This window comes from Limulus polyphemus, unplaced genomic scaffold (genome assembly GCF_000517525.1).
Source record: "Limulus polyphemus unplaced genomic scaffold, Limulus_polyphemus-2.1.2 Scaffold2773, whole genome shotgun sequence".
Lineage (NCBI taxonomy): Eukaryota > Metazoa > Arthropoda > Merostomata > Xiphosura > Limulidae > Limulus > Limulus polyphemus.
The window spans coordinates 30,382-47,715 of NW_013668383.1; the positions used below are offsets into that span (position 1 = coordinate 30,382).

Here is a 17,334-nt window from a genome sequence, read left to right on the forward strand (position 1 = left end):
AAGAGAAATCGTTGTCAATATAGTACTATGGAACCTACTTGAAGAGAAATCGTTGTCAATATAGTACTATGGAACCTACTTGAAGAGAACTCACGGTTGACAAGATGTTGTGGAATCTTCTAAACGCGAGTTTAATCTCCCCGTTTTTCGTGTATTTTGTATATTATTATCAGCGTCAAGAGTAATTTACTCAGGCGATTGTCTAGTCCATTCAGACGGAATAACAGGAGGTAAGAACAACTTCCAAATGAAAGAAAAACTGTTTAAGAAATCGTACACGCTTATTGTACACACGTATTGTACAGCGTACTCTTCTTATTGTTCATACATCATGCTCCTAATGTTTGAGCAAACAATTTAAATTAGCGATTTCTCGGATATATTCTACATAATGTTTCATTTACGTAAGACTGTCGCTGCCCACCCATCCAGCTTTGACTGCTGAATAACATCCTGGTCTATCAATATAAACATGAGGGAGATATAACCGTTATAATTTAATGTATAAAGAAAGGATCAGATGGTATCTAAGTACGGATTCTGTGTTTTGTAAGACTACTAGTTTTCCACGAGTCCTTTGGGGGATATTATATTTGTTAGTACTTAGAGTACTACAAAATAAACATTAATTGAAAGGGATCATTATTTTTCTCTAGACTTTATGTGTCGTGATTAAATTTAAAAGAACAAACAATTTATTTGTAATTGTTCATTTTGTTTCTTAATAACGTCCAATAATGATTTCATGAATACACACACACATATATATATATATACTGTAATTTTTCTGTAAAAAAAATAATGACATTCAGGTTTCAGATCTTGCTATCAATTAGGTTACAACATTATTGAGATTAAAAATAACATGTCTTTATTTACTTTACAAAAATTATCATACGTGTTGGGATTTAATCCGAAATGGATAACTCAACTTTTACATATACTAGTGTACGCAATCTCTAGGTTAATTACGATTAAACCATTTCTTTTAAAAAAGGAAGAACATAAAAATACAGTGGTAAAAAAAGTCCCGTGTGCGATGTAAGTTTTACAGCGTCACTGCAGAATCTTTACTTGGCCCTATGCAGGCAGCGAAGCTCATAGCGTGAGGAATATACGACTGATCGTGAACACCTTGGAACAAATGGGCCATGGGTCCAATAGCAAACACAGGAACATCCTCTCCAGCGTGAGTCTCGCTGTCGAGGTAAAATGTCGCAGGTTGTTTGTATTCGTTACCAACTGAAATATAATAAAACAGTTTTATTCCTAAACACATTCACTACCTCGTGTGACATTATCCAGCACACAATTACATATATTTAAAAATATTAAACCGTGTTTGTAATACTTTTTATTCATAAAATTAAAATAAGTTAATTATAAGAGCCGGCAACAGAAACACGTACAGGATTACTGTAAAGAAAACAACATTTCTAAAATAGTTAACCTTCAAATTACTGTGCTAATACAAATATAAACCTAGCATGAAATCCCCGATCTTGGCAATAACTGGAGACTCGAGGACCTGGTGTGTGTAAGATGGTTGGTAATACAAAAACAAACCTTGCTCACAAATACCTGATCTTGGCAATAAGTGGATTACCAAGATTGGGACCCTGTGCTAGGTTTATCTTTGTATTAGCAACCACCTTCCCCACACTACATCCTTGAGTCTTGGAGACTCGCGGACCTAGTGTGTGGAAGGTGGTTGGTAATACAAAAACAAACTTAGCACACAAACACCTGATCTTGGCTATAATTGGAGACTCAAGGACGTAGTGTGGGGAAGATGGTTGATAGTACAAAGATAAACCTAGTTCACAAACACCTGATCTTAGAGTAAATGGAGACTCAAAGACCTTGTGTGGGGAATATGGTTGGTAATACAAAGACAAACCTAGCATACAATCCCCAAGCTTGGCAATAATGGAGAGTCGAGGACTTTTGTTGATAATCAGCTATGGCAAGAAATATTAGAGAAATATCAGAAACTGAACTCATGCAAAACATAAAAATGACACTTCATAGCAAGTCTCTGATCTTCCAAGACAGAACTGAACAATTTTGTAAATACCGAAACTCCATTCAGAGTTCATCTTCTCTCTGTAGCTGACCAATCAGAAAATCGGACCACAAGAATCTAGAAGTATCTTTGCTTACTGTGACATCAACCCACATATCTGACTGCACACAATTTTGTTATATGCAGGCTTCATTCTTATTTTTTTCAAGCATTATTATAACAGTTTCTTATGTAAAATCAGAATGAAAAGATCCTTTGGCAATACACCTATATATATGTTAAAGTTATCTTTATTGGAGCTTATGAACACAACACACTTAACAATCAACTTCTTGACTTTTAAGAGTTATCTCTCACTCCCACCCATAGTGACTGGGGTCAATGTTGCCACTGTGGCTATGTGACATTTAGGTGGTGACTCCTTTTCCTAAGACTCACAATTAATACCCAGGGAAGGTTTACTGTTTCCTTCCAAGCTGATAGTATTTGACAGTGCTTTCATTATTAAATGTAGCCTCAACTCATTCGCTTTCTGATTCCTGGTCAAACCAGTGCTACAGGGGCTTATAAGTAATGTATAGCTTTAACTGATCAACGTTGTCAATGTGCTTTTGTGAAGACTGACTCTCACAGTTTGATGAACAGAATCACTGCAGCACATAGTAAGGTCCAGTCCAACTGGATCTGAATGGTTGCACTACTGCTGTAGTAAACTAGGATTACACCTTGTTTCCTCATTCAAGTCGTTGTTCTCTAACCATCTGATCATATGCCTCTTCCTGTCTATTAGCCTCTTTAGCTGCCTGTTCAGGTGCAAACTTATGAACGTTAAGTAACTCCACTCCAAATATTCTTGAAGACGTTCAGATAATTTTGCAACTGGTGCATGTGTGTGTAGGGAAGACAAACATGAGGTCAATTAGATGCAAAATTTTATTAACATGTCTAGAGAATTGCCAGTACACTGTTGCTCTGTTGTGGGGTGCAACATCCATTACATATGGCAGGTGTCGGTTTAATCTTAGCTCACAAACATATAAGGCATATCATTTACACTTTGAAAGATCCACTCAGCCAAGTTATTGGGCTGATAATAATAAGGTGAAATATGGGTCTTCATCAAACCCATAATCTTACAAAATATAACAAACAGTTTGATTAGGATGGTTCCCCTTTGATGCTTTGAAATGAACTATCCACTGTTCAGTCCATTTGTTTGTGAGAGTTTGAGTCAACACATAAACCAGCAAATATGCTTTAACCCACTTAGTAAAGTAATTAGTTACCACCAGGATATAATGATTACCATGGTAAGTTTTCGAATAGGTTGGGCAATAGGACTATTCTCTGGAACCTACAACTCTTTGATGGAGTTTTCCAAGCACGCACATTTCTTTATCTGAGTCAAACAACTAATGCAGTGTATGCTATTGCTCTACACATCTGTGAGAATGCAATCAGTAAATCATTTTGCAGTCTGACGTAGTGCAAGACATTCCCAGGTGTCCCTGATACTTTTTAACTCAATGTTAAGAGAATTTTGGATCTCAGAGATCTCAGGACCATTAGCAACATCACAGGTTGATCACTTACCTTGCAGTGGTTGTACTAACAATAGAGCTATTCCTCCTGTATCTTCTATACTATGTTCACAAGTCTCTAATGGTCATGTTTGACCTTATTGCACAGCAAGTAAGTACCCAAGCTAGATCTGAGTCCTTTAATTGTTCTTCTCATAGGTTCTCTCTTGTTATGTTCGATACGTATTTATCAGTAGAATATTTAATATTTGCATGGGTTTTTGTCATAGCTGAAACTTTAGTCTTCATGGCACCATTATGTCTAGGACAAATACAATCAACAAATAGAAAGCACTTACATGACAGCAAGAAAGTCCATCTGTATTTCTATGCTGCCAGACAAGTTGGCAGAGTGAAGTTGTACTCCTACATAATTACTATTTATGTTCTCTAAAGTTCATCAGCCACTTCAATCAGATAGTGGTAAAAGTGCTTGATGAATACTACAATTGTAAGTAGCTTTTTCTTTGTTGCATTCAGCTTGCATAAGCTATAACATGCTTTCCACCACTCTGTACTTGTGAAAGCACTATTCCAATTCCATTTTCACCAGGAAGAATGGAACATCTCTCTTTGCACATTTAGGAACAATAATTACTTTTCACAGTCTCCAGTTCATTTAAAATGGTATTCATCCTTAATTCATTATTAAAGTGGTACTGATATTACAGAAACATTGGTACCAAAATATCTGTAATAGGACACAAAGCTTTAGACTTCATTTTCGTTTATAGCATTGAGCCAGTTTTCCACTGCTTTATTCTTCACAGAATTTATATACCCTCCATTGCTATTCACTATGTGTCTAAGAAACTCTACATGCATAAAGAAGTATTTCCCTGACTACAGTTTTAGATCTGATTGTTGTGGATATTGAAACATCGGTAACCAAACATGAAAATGATATCAGTGAAGAGAAGACACCATTCTCATTGCAAACCACACATTACAGAGATCTTCTCAAGTGCTGAGCATTGTCTTTTATCATGTAACAAGACCTTTCAGTAGCCAAAGGTGAGATGTAATGAAACAGGCAAGTGGAACCCTTTCAATTATCGAGATATACATCCCTACACGTCAACACATTTGTTGACGTATATTACAATGTTCAACTGCCTGTAGTGTACATTGAACCTTGGAGTACCTCCTCTCTTTTTTACTACAACTATATGTGATTGCTAAGCACTCTCTGAAGGTTAAATGATTCAACCATTTAGTACTTGAGCTATCTTAGTGTTAACTATATCTCAAGTGATTCAATGAAGCCTGAATGTATATTTTGTTTTTTAGGATCAACGTTTGCAATAACTGTATTATGCTGAAGACTTTTGTACTTCCTAGCTGGCTATTCGTAGACAAATACTTTGGTGAATTTAATCAGCAACTTTTTGAGTGTTATTTGCTGGTCTGTACTCCGATAATTTCCACGGTTTTCAGCCAAAAACAATATATTTGTCTCCATGCAATATCATTGAAGTGACACTAGCTACATTGCTAGTTTAAAGTCACCTACCATTCATACACTGCATCAAGAATAGTCTCAACTAATGTCTTTACTGTTCCTTCACCAAAATTAGAAACCATAATCAGAACATTTCTTCCCAAGGAAGCATGACTTGTTTTTGTTGTTTTTTCTTGTAATAAAACAGTATGTTTCAAACATAATTTTAACCAAAGCATTACACGTTAATCTATTTGAGATTATTTCATGTAAACTTACGAAACATCACTTGAGTATTGTATGCTTGCACTCATGTAGCCCACTGCTCTTTTGCATATTCTAGTTAACTTTTTAATTATTTCACCACAGAGCTATGTATCACTTAATCATAAGTTTATATTAGCAAATAACTTCTAAGCCTAACATGGCTGAATTTTAGCCAAGATATGTGGCAACAACTCTCACACATTTAGTGATGCTCCTTATAATAATGAAAAATTCTAGGTTTCACTGCAAACTAATGACCAGTTACAATGAAAAAAGTCTATGTTTACTAGTCATTGTAGTGGTTTTCATGGTAGTAACTGATAAATCACGAAATTGATTTGCGTAATAGCTGTTCCTTTAGTAACTATAACCTTTACCAAACATTACAGACAAATACCAAGCCTTGCTTGACCATGTAGAAGTCATACTAACAACTATTTATAAAGCAAGGTACAAATCGCTGTTCCATCTCAGATCTGATACAGGCCTCATTTGTTTAAATTAGCAAACATGAGAGCATTCACAGCCTATAATCTTCCTTGAGTTTGTTGCTGATTAATTGGCCTACTTGTTGGTTTGTGTGTGTGACTTCCTGCAAAGGCACAGAAAAATAACACGTATGCCATCACCAATAATTAAACTGCCTTGCAGTTTTAACGTGTGTCTCTTCTTTTTCGCCATGGGTTGAGATGCCTTCCAATTCACATTATAGGCAAAGCTGAAGTAAAATTTTCATATATTACGACCACATAGTTGGAAGCCATTCAGATAATATCAAACTACCATAACCCATACGTGGGAGTGGTATTATTTGTTATACTTTCTCAAAATGTTGGGTTGACATGCCCAGGAGCTGCATTTCTGCCAGAGTCATTACAAATATTGCTGTAATTTTCTTGAACTCTAGTCAGAATTATAGTCTCACATCTTGTTTTCACTGTTACAGCTTTGGTCACAGACATAATGTCTCTCACACCCTAACGATGCTGGACTGACTTACTAGGTAGTCCCTCTACAAATATTGATAAGAATATCTTCCCAGTTGGTTGTCACCATGCTGGAGAATGTTTTAATGTATAAACATTGCAGCTTATAAGTGTATGCAAGAAACTCATCATGGGCACCACATTTATGAGTCTTGAATTCTGTTCAGTAGGTGGCTCTGTTTTCTTTCTGTTTCAAAGTTCTGGCACATTTCTGCTATAATTGTTTTCAAGCGACAGAGTTGGTCAGGCTTTTGGTATGTCACAGAATCTAATGCCGGATCATCTAAGATAAGAAATAACTGCTGCATCATTCATTTCTGGATTCCAAAAATAAAATTGGATACCTGGCAAAAACGGCTCAAGAGGGTGACCTAAATCTTCCTTTGCTGAATCTTGAAAGATGAAGACAAGATTTCTTTCACCTGATGACTTCATACTGGTTGTAGCAAGTGCAACTTTCCACAATTCATAACTGCATGAACGAGTGTGGAGCTGGTGTTAACAAAAGCATCAACTCCTGTCTAGTGGCTATAGTTTGAGCATTTTGCTGAATTTTGAACTCCCACTCAAGCTCAATTAACCGAATGTTGTAGCAATAGCATCTCCAGCTGAGAACAACCAAAAAAAAAAGGTTCTAGTTGGTACTTAGCATCAATGTTTCTCTCACTGAAGAGATTCCAGGTTGATTTAGAATACATCTCTCAATTAGTTTGGTGGTGACCATGCTGCTGGGAGATGGTAAGGTTGGGTTGGCGAAAGTTCTCCACTCTACTTCTAAGTGGTATATGCAGTGTGAAGCTTTAGAATAGATGGATGGCAATATATGTAGCTCACTGTAACTACAACCTCAAGAGATTTCATCATATCCCTGGTTGTTTACACTTTTAGTTTGTGTTTACACCATCGTCCCCGAATGTGGCTCAATACTTGGCAATTAAATACTTTCGGTGGATGGAACACTTGCTAAAGTGTTGGAGAGCACTCAGCATTTAGTTATGGACTTCTTCATCTCTTGAGACCTTATGGTTTCACTTTCAGATCAGTTTGGCTCTTCTCTTCTCTGCTATTTTATTGCCAAAATGCAGAGGCATAATAGTTTAAAAAGTTTAAACTAGTCTTAAATCCACAGACTAAACTAACGACAAACAGACGAGGGACTAGGCCTCTTAGAAGATTCAGTAAATCTGATGTTTAATACAACATGATTAAGGAGCCTAAAGAACTCTAAGAACATGTAAGCAAAATAGCTGAAGCATGCAGTTGGGAAAATATCAACTTATCAACTTTTTATTATCTCATTAAACTAGAATTGAAAGGATGTTACTAAAAAGGTCTAAGGTGATCGAAATAACAAAGTTTGGACAGCAGAGAAATGGTAAAAAAATTATTAAATTTAACATGCAAAAATGTGTAATATTTGGACTTAAGAGAAAGTAGTTTGCTAACATTAATTTACCATTAGTTGTGTGTAGTTGTCATTTGTTATTATAAGATCTTTCGTCAAAATTCTGATACAACAAAGTATTCTGATAATAATATACGCATTATTAATTATTTGTGGTTAACTTTCTACAATGGGCATCTGTAGGATGAAAAGCACAAGCTAATCAAAATTTCAAAACTTACGTGTTATGTTGTTTTCGAAATTGTCTCGACTTGTGTTATATCCTGGTCCATTAGCATAAGAAAGCACTGTGTACTCAACATTGATTTCTTCTGAAACAGAAGTTCCTGGGAAAAAAAAGAAAAAACTTAATTATTTCAGTTCCAGTGAAATATACTTGATGTATTTCTTTAAAAAATGAAATGAAAGAAACAGTTGACTTAGATCGTGTTAAGATCAAAAAGTGTTTGGATTATTTCCTAGATGGATTTCTATTGGTATGAAATGTGATATATAACATTATTTTTTATACTGAATTATAAAAAACCAACAGTAAACTGCATTGTTATGACTATAGTGATACAATAAAAACTATTTATAGTACATAAAGCTACCAAAAAAATGCAAATGAAAATATTACAAAAATTACCTTTAATGGTTAATTTAAAACTGTCAAGTAATCATTGTCGTAATGTTAAATATAGATCAAATTATCACATTTAACTCAGTGTGGCAACTCTGTACACAAGAAAATCGGTATTATATTTTAAACAATTTTTATAGGATGTTTAATAGTGTCCAAAGGACTTCAAGGTGAGTTTCTTGCTCACATATAATTGTTAGTTTACAGACGGGGGTCTATCAAGTTTCTATATGCATTCTTAAAATAAGTGACATTTAGAAAGAAAGCAGAAACTCCACCAAAAAAAAGAAAATACTTTTTTGTTCGTTTGACGTCACTTAAAAATTATCGTTGAGGCTAATACCAACAAACAGTCTTTATTATAGAATCATCTTGAAAATATCTACATTTGACCCAAAACAGATGAGAAGTAAGACAGATGGTCTAAAAAAGTATCTTTATTTTATTAACATAAGAACTCTTAGCATTATCTTGCATAAGGCTGTGATTTTCGATTGCATTATATATAACTAAGCGTTTTTCAATAAATTTTGAGTCAGTCACATTATTAGAAAGAAGTCATTTTTGTTTAAACCTTCGGAAGATGTAGAATCCAACTTTCCTGTGTGTGACTCATCGAACGAAATGAAATAAAATAACTTTCCATGTAGTAAGCGGTTTGATCGGTTTGAAAAACCTTCAGGTTCTGGTTAGTTTTCAAGAAAGAAAAAAACTGAAGCTAGTTAAATAAGTAGAAGATTCAAATACCTAAAATATTGTTCCCCAGCTTTGGATAACCACTGATTGTCATCGTGTGGGAGTGGTCTGCCGTCACAACTATTAAAGTATCTTCCCGGTCAGTAAGCCTTAGTGCTAGTTCAATAGCTTTGTCCATTGCCACAGTTTCTTCTAATGCCTTCTTGGCCATTCCATCATGATGGGCATGGTCTATACGGCCACCTACTCTACAAAAAAAGAACATTAAGGTTATTTTCCCTACATATTTTGATAGTGACACTGTGTAGCCCAGGTCACGATGTAGATGTTCTAATATTGTAAATTACATCCAACAACGTGTATTAAACAGAGTAGTAAAACAAAATGAACAGCAAAAAAGCTGTGATAAAACGGTTCACTGTTGTAGTTCAAATTTCTTATTTAGGGAGTCTTTTGAACTGAAATAAAGATATATATTGAAGACGAAATACAAATTGTTTTACTTGGAGAAGCGAAGGGAATCGCGTCGTTCTTTTAGGAGTCTGAATTAAAGTGCTATACTTGTTCTTTATACAACTTATTTTGTTACAAATAAACTGATCATCACAGACCAAGAGATTAACATACCAGGTTACAGAACAAAAGGTCCAGGGCTCGAACTGAGATATGATGTTGAACTCCTTTCGAATGTTCAGCTATGGTAATGTTATAGGAGTGACATTCAATCTTGCTCTACTTGAATAGTTGCATAATTGGTATATATGCTAACTTATTGCCCTCCTTCTGGTCACAAGTACTAACTTAGGAATGGTTATAATTGAACCTTAAGGGTATCTGACCTGGCCATATAACCCATATGTTGCACAAAGTGCCGTTCACATTAAAAACATTAGTACCATTACAAGCCAAGAGGTCAACTAGGTGGTAGTACTATGGAGACCCTGGAAGGTCATCCAGGTGATAGTACTATGGAGACCCTGGAAGGTCATCCAGGTGGTAGTACTATGGAGACCCTGGAAGGTCAACCAGGTGGTAGTACTATGGAGACCCTGGAAGGTCATCCAGGTGGTAGTACTATGGTGACCGTGGAAGGTCAACCAGGTGGTAGTACTAAGCATGACAGAAGCAAATTGATAACAGTAAATCAAGTTGAAATACAAAATCAAAAAACGACAGAGGCAATAACTAGAAGGGTGAAATCAGCTGAGGTCACATTTACAGGTGGACAATAGGGGACATTTTGGAAATACTGCACAATACAAGCAATAAACAATATTTTAAAAACTTCTACGACTTTCATAACATAAGGGAATAAAATATATGCTTTGATCACAAGTGCATATTAAATACCAAAGTACCACTTGTACAATAATGAAGAGGACAGAGGAGAAATGGAGGGTAACAGGGCAGGAACATAACAACTGCCTGAGATAATAAACACAGTTCAAACTTTGTAGGAGGTGGGCAACAAAATACTTTCATATTTATTAGAATCTCCACTTATCTTCCCTTATGGAAGATAAAAACTATGCTTATGAATTCGAGAGAAGGAAATTGAATGCAGAAAACCATGTGCAAAGAGCCATAATTTATGATTTTAGAAAAGAACATTATGTGTGAAAAAAGACATGTTCTGGGCTTTAGAACAGAAGTCATGTGCAGAAAGCCATACTTTAAGATTTGAAAAAAACAAAAAAACATAATGCATGATTTGTTTTCATTTTTGTTTAGGTATTCATTACAGTTTGTGTACATCTTAATAGTTGTACATCCACACATACAGAGTGGCACAAAATTATTTTTTCTACTTACAATTTAATAATTAAATAACGAAAGAAATATAAGCACTTGGATCATCTTGTAGCCCAACTCAAATAGCTTTTATTGTCATGTTTTTTCACTCCAGTGACTAGTATTAACCTGTAAGGTGGCAACCGTGTAAAAAGAGGCTCAATGTGTCGTTTGGCTTGCAGGGTGGTCCAATTCCGTGGCCCCCGCATTTGCCAGATATTTCTTCACTAGACTTCTTTCTTTGGGGTATGTTAAAGACATCACGTATCATACACCTATGGCAAACATCACAAAGCTAAAGACCAGAATAACGGATGCCATCGTCACTGTAACTGTGAGCATGTTGTATTGAATGTGGAATGAAATCAAATATGGGTTATACGTGCCGAGAGCCACTAATGGGACACAGTAGAAGTCTACTGACATGTCAATAAAAGCTGTTTGAGTTGGGCTATGAGATTTTGAAAACTACATGGCTGTATTTCTTTAGTTATTTAATTATTAAATATTAAAATAGGAAATATAATTTGGACCACCCTGTATTATATGTAATATAAAATATTAATATTACTAAGACATGTAAAAGTTATGTTTAACATATTTTCAATGGATGTAGGATAAATATTTCGCAAAATACATTTTATCTATTAAAAGCATATACAGATATATAAAACAGAAATGAGCTCAGCACAGAACTGCTTTCAAAGTTTACAATTACCCTCAACGAGTAGAAAAAAGCCATTGGGGTTCTTTCTTAAGATACGGATAGCTTTGTCTGTCATCTCCCAGATCGCTGGTTCTTTTTCTTCCTTGGATCGATCAAGTTCATATGGCATGTTGTCGTATCCAAGCAACCCTGAAAAAAGGTATTTTTTAAACATCAAATAAACATATTTCTTCTTCAGAACCGAGCATCAATATTTTTCTGAAAGAAAAATAAATTCTCAGACTATGTTTCTAATACAGCTTTGCAAAGAAAATGTTTTCTGAGCAAGGCTCTGTCACCCCTTAGACAGCATCTCTACTCTAGCACCAATACTAACATTAGAGCCTGCATGTCATATGAGACAATGCAGAATGGTGATATTTAATATAGACATTAGACATATCATATGTTTTCTACCTGCTTTAGTGATATAGAGATTTCTGAAATATTTCGCTCACTTAGTTTGCATACAGTTTCAGAAAGTCCAGAAAGTCGTTAAAACAGCCTTATTGTAGTTGCTTTATTTCTTTGTTATATATAGTAGATAATGTGTATTCGTTAGTAAAAGAGTAGCCCAAGAGTTGACGATGGGTGGTGATGACTAGCTTCCTTCCCTCTAGTCTTACACTGCTAAATTAGGAACGGCTAGCGTGGATAGCCCTCGTGTAGCTTTGCGCGAAATTCAAAACAAACAAACAAACAATATCCCTTGTTGGCCAAGTTGGTGTTTTTTAAATGTAAGAGCAGACCAATGAAGTCAGAGAGAAAAGGTCACCAGTTGACGCTGTTGAGTGGACAAAAAAATCAAATTTACATTTTGAATTCAGGTGTGATTTCTTGGTCCAATTCTACTAGGAGATCATCAAGTAAAGACTGTGTTTAAAAAACATCGTGTTTTAGCTCTACCAAGACCAATCCTTAAAACGTGAATGCTGTGAGACTAAGCACAACCTAGCAAAGATTCGACCGTGATTTTGTCTTTGCAAGTACTTACTCTGTATTTGCTTTTAGTCTGTTCTGTAATAAAGATTGTGTACAGTTTTGTTAAATTTATCCAATCTCATTACTTCACATACACTATGGAAACTCAATTAAGTTATCAAAATGAGAATTATATCCTTATTTCGTAAGCGAATCTACTATTATGGTCAAGCTATCTAATACTTGTAGGGAAATCAGTTTTACCTAAAAGTACAATAAGTAAATAAAAAGAAGAAACTTTGGTGCATGACATGAGGATTTATTGTGAAAATAACATGTATACTACTAGCCCTTCCCTAACCTCTTGAGTTGATAAGAGTGCTTTTAATTTAAAAAAATGGAATTTTCTGGATGTATAAATACTCATGACTGATATGGATAGTTTAGCAAAAAAATATGGTAGTACGGGGGAGATTACGAGTCTAGGAGAAACCTCTTTTCTAGAAATACAACTTTTGCCATTGATATGAAGGTCTATGACGTCAGTCAACTTGATATGCTGATTCAGAGAGATTTTCTAGTATTCAGACTGCTAAAATAAATGGTAACCCTAAGAATCGATCTTGGCAGAAGCGAAATATGGGTAATGGAGGTTCTCTGAAATGTAATGGCACCTAGAGAGTTCAAAATTATGTAGAAAAGTTTCTACTGAACTCTTAGGCTGTGGCAGTCAGGACTCTGTTCAAGATCATGGTAAACTAGTGAACAGAGGTTGGGACATACTACTGGTGGACAATTTTCACCAGTCAAACTTGTTTTTCGAACAAGTGAGGCAACGGTCACCAATGGGTGAAGAACTTGACCCGTGGGGTGGAGTATCTTTCAGGATGGAAAGATTCTTTGTGACATCAATAGCAAATCACAATACTCGGGGTTATGCAGGACTGTATGACATCACCCTGAGTAGTTTGTTTCCATGTAGCCCTGTCCAGAGAAAGACTTCCTGTTGGGATGTTGGAGTCCTTGCCCGAGTTTTCATCTGGAACCAAGCAGATTTACAATCTGTGCGAGAGAGAATCTCTGGTCCAGCACACAGGTCCTGTGGTCTAAGCCAAGCAGACCACACGTCATATGTTCAAGTTGATGGCAAGAGAGGGCCTGGACTGGCTCTTAAAATGTTTCAGAGAGGCACTGATTGGATTGGATAGACTCAGAAACAGGTTAGTCCTTAGGTTAGATGATCTGGCTATTAACACTGCCGAACACCTGGATAAAGAGCAGCAGGATGACTGGGAAACAGTTGGGTATGAGCTGTATTGCCGATTCAACCCTGTGGAGAATTGGATGATCGATTGAGCTGAGTTCGTGGCATAAAAAATTCGTCACTGAGGGACTGGCGATCTATGTAAATGATCTGCATTGATTGCTGATAAATAGGACATCCTGGTCAATAAGTTTATTGAGGGGGCTTCCAATGAGGTAAGACAACGGCATCTAGGAGTGAAAGACATCATCATTCTCATGGAAACTCTGACATAGTTTGAAGTAGTCGCTTCAAATGAGCTGTCAGAGAAGAAAAAGTCTACAGCAGAAGCTGTAGTGGCAATTGCACTGGTGGAGGGTGCAACCCAAATACCACCACTGCATTGGGTTTACCCAAATGGAGAGTTAACAAGAAATGTGATACAACCACAATGGCTTCACATGCCAACCCAAGGTCCACCATTAAAATACACACTGCAATCACAGAGAGCATTTTCTTTTCATCGGTTGTGTAATAAAGACTTTGTTCATTTTTGCTAAATTTGTCTCGATATTTTGCACACGCTATGAAAACTCAGTTAAGTTATCAGATTCAGAATTACTCTCCTAATTTCCTGTGTGAATCTGCTGTTATTAGTGGTTCTAACTATTTGATACTTGTCGAGAACCAGTTTTTACATGAAAATACCACACTAGCGTGTAAAAAGAGACATTTGATATAGGTATTAGAACCTAGCATGTAAAGAGATATATGTTACCCAACGTAGAGCAACGAAATTTAATATAGATTTCCATACAATCAAAGTTTATTCTCCTTGTCATTAAACCCCTTTAATTTATTACCTGAAAAATAGAATGCTTTAGTGTTTAATAATATCTGAACAACACTATTTTTTCGAATTACTGTTTGTTTGTTTTGAATTTCGCGCAAAGCCACACGAGGGCTATCTGCGCTAGAAATCCCTAATTTATCAGTGAAAGACTAGAGGAAAGACATAGTCAACATCACCTACCGCCAACTCTTGGGCTACTCTTTTACCAACGAATAGTGGATTCACCGTCACCATATACCCCCCCTCCACATACACACACACACACACTGCTGAAAGGGCGAGGATGATTGGTGAGATGGGGATTCGAACCTGCGACTCTCAGATTGCGAGTCAAGCGCCCTAACAACCTGGCCATGCCGGGCCTTTCTCGAATTACTAACATTTAAATTGTTGTCCACTTTATGAAAGCTTAATTTCAAACAAAAGGGTTATTTCATATATTATCTTACTAAACAATTATTATATTATTATTTAATATTACCTAGCAACTGATTCGTTGCTTTGTTTTTATACACATTTTTCATTTCTGGGCGCCCCCCAGTGGCACAGCGGTATGTCTGCGGACTTGCAATGCTAGAAACCGGGTTTCGATATTCGTGGTGGGCAGAGTACATATAGCCCATTGTTTAGCTTTGTGCATAACTTAAACAAGCAAACATTTCTGGGCTAATCTGATAAGTGGTTTCTTACTCTCTTTTTTATCCAATGAGAAGAATATTAAAATTACATTTTATTTATTGAGTAATCTATTTCTTCCTGTTTAAACTTACCTAACAAGTAATCAGTTTCTTCGGGCTTAACACTCCGAAGATATGTCATATTAGTCACATAATGGACTCGTGTAGATATTCTTTTCTTATCATCTAGCCATTCGTCAATCAAATATTTTCTGTCTGTTCTTTTTCCTTTTTCCTTCGTTTCTACATCTGATTCATTGTTCGGAAAAAACGCCTGTCGTCCTCCACCAAGAATAACCTAGTTGAAAGAACAATAGTTTTATAATCTCTCAAAGACGTAATTTTACGTTAACAAACAAACGAATATTAACTTACAAATATTTGAGCTACTCACATAGAACAAGACTCGCAAAATGTATGATCAGTTTGAACTATTAAATGAGGAAAGACAGCATGTTTGACTAAAAATATTGTCATCACTTTGTAGTTAGGCTTTTATGAATTTCAATCAGATACTCGTAAACAGACGACTTCACGTCTGTCTATGTCCAGTCGCAACTCACTACTGAGGAATTAATTTTACTTATACCAGAATTCATCATATTGATCAGAGCCTCAATAGATAAAAACCTAACTGAAATGTTATTGTGTGCAACCATGCACATACAACGTGTAAACCTAAAATGCAAGCTTGCGTGTGTTACCTCTCTCTCTCTCTATATATATATATACTCATATACTCCACTGTGCTTTATAAACTTCTGAATGTTACACCAATTATAGCGAAATATTTCTTCTACAGGTTTAAACATTCAACAATTTACAATCTTTGAACAACTACAATGTTTTAACAGTGATAATTCATTTTTACTTCCTTATGTCCAACGTTTGGTGTCCATCTTTGACATGAAAAGTAAAATAAAATGGTAAATGATCATAAACAACATCCAAGGGTCTATGTTTGTTTGTTTGTTGAATTTCGTACAAAATTATTCGAAGGTTATCTGCGCTAGCCGTCCTTAGTTTCGCAGTGCTAGACTAGAAGGAAGGCAGCTAATCATCACCACAACCGCCAACTCTTGCACTCCTCTTTCACCTACGAAAAGTTGCATTGACCGTCCAATTATAACACCCACACGGGTGAAAGGGCGAGTATGTTCAGTGACTAGTTTCGATCCCGCGACCAGCAGATTGCGAGTCTAGTTGCCTAACCATCAGGTCGTGCCAGGACTTGCTTCAAATAAGAAAACCTTCGTAGAAAAGAATCAAATTTTGTTTATATTAAAGAACGTGGAATTTCAAAATAGATGTCTGGATAGCAAACTACACTATTAACAACTGCTGAATGGACAAGAAATTAATTGATTAATGCATAATAGGTGGGATAGTAACATTTAGGAAAAGTCTATATTATGAAAAACATTTTGTACTAATCTGCTCTTTAAACCTACAAGAAGCAAACAATTTCAGAAAGTTCTCCAGTGTGTCAGCGGTAAGTTTACGGACTTACTACACTAATCTCTAAGGTTCAAATCCCGACGGTGGATAGAGCCCATATTTTTCAATGTGTAGCTTTGCACTAAAACAAATAAACAATTCTCAAAAGCGGGTAAAAAGCGAAAACTAGATAAAAGTATACCGATCGATGTTTCGACAAGTTAACTTGCCATCATCAGAAGCTATAATTACCTGAATATTTTTCCCGGGCATATATTTTACCAACTGCAAAGCAATGTCAGGACACTCATGATCTCCATCAGGGCTTTCAAATTCCCAATTTCTGGAAGCTGTGTGAGCATAAAGACCAGCAGGTGTCGCATGTGTGACTCGAGTTGATGTCACAAACCCCGTAGATTTTCCTAAAATCCAAGATGGGCATGAAAGAATGGAATAATAAACATAATAGGGAATTACTTAAACTTTCGATAATCGGGGGTGGGGTGTGGAAGAGAAGAAAGAAGTGCTTGACAGCAAAACTGCTTTTTTAACTTTACATTATGATTGGCTGTTGGATGTAATATTGGTTTGAGTTTCCCAAAAGATCTACACATAAAATGTGAAACAGAATAACTAACCTGATAGCATTCGTAATTTCAATTTGACAAATACTTTTTCTCATT

At 35.9% G+C, this 17,334-nt stretch overlaps 1 protein-coding gene across 3 annotated transcripts in view; it reads right to left on the bottom strand.

The window, feature by feature from the left end:
• Nucleotides 1-848: 848 nt before the first annotated feature.
• Nucleotides 849-17,334, bottom strand: part of LOC106467869 (alkaline phosphatase-like) — a 64,197-nt gene continuing 47,711 nt past the window's right edge. For all 3 annotated transcript variants that reach the window (XM_022396078.1, XM_022396079.1, XM_013928250.2), the window contains 6 exons: nt 16,904-17,073; nt 15,308-15,512; nt 11,533-11,670; nt 9,075-9,266; nt 7,927-8,031; nt 849-1,242 (listed from right to left, as the gene is read on the bottom strand). In XM_022396078.1, the coding sequence (XP_022251786.1) occupies nt 1,049-1,242; nt 7,927-8,031; nt 9,075-9,266; nt 11,533-11,670; nt 15,308-15,512; nt 16,904-17,073 (1,004 nt within the window). In that variant the 3' untranslated portion in view covers nt 849-1,048. The remainder of the gene's footprint in view (nt 1,243-7,926; nt 8,032-9,074; nt 9,267-11,532; nt 11,671-15,307; nt 15,513-16,903; nt 17,074-17,334) is intronic.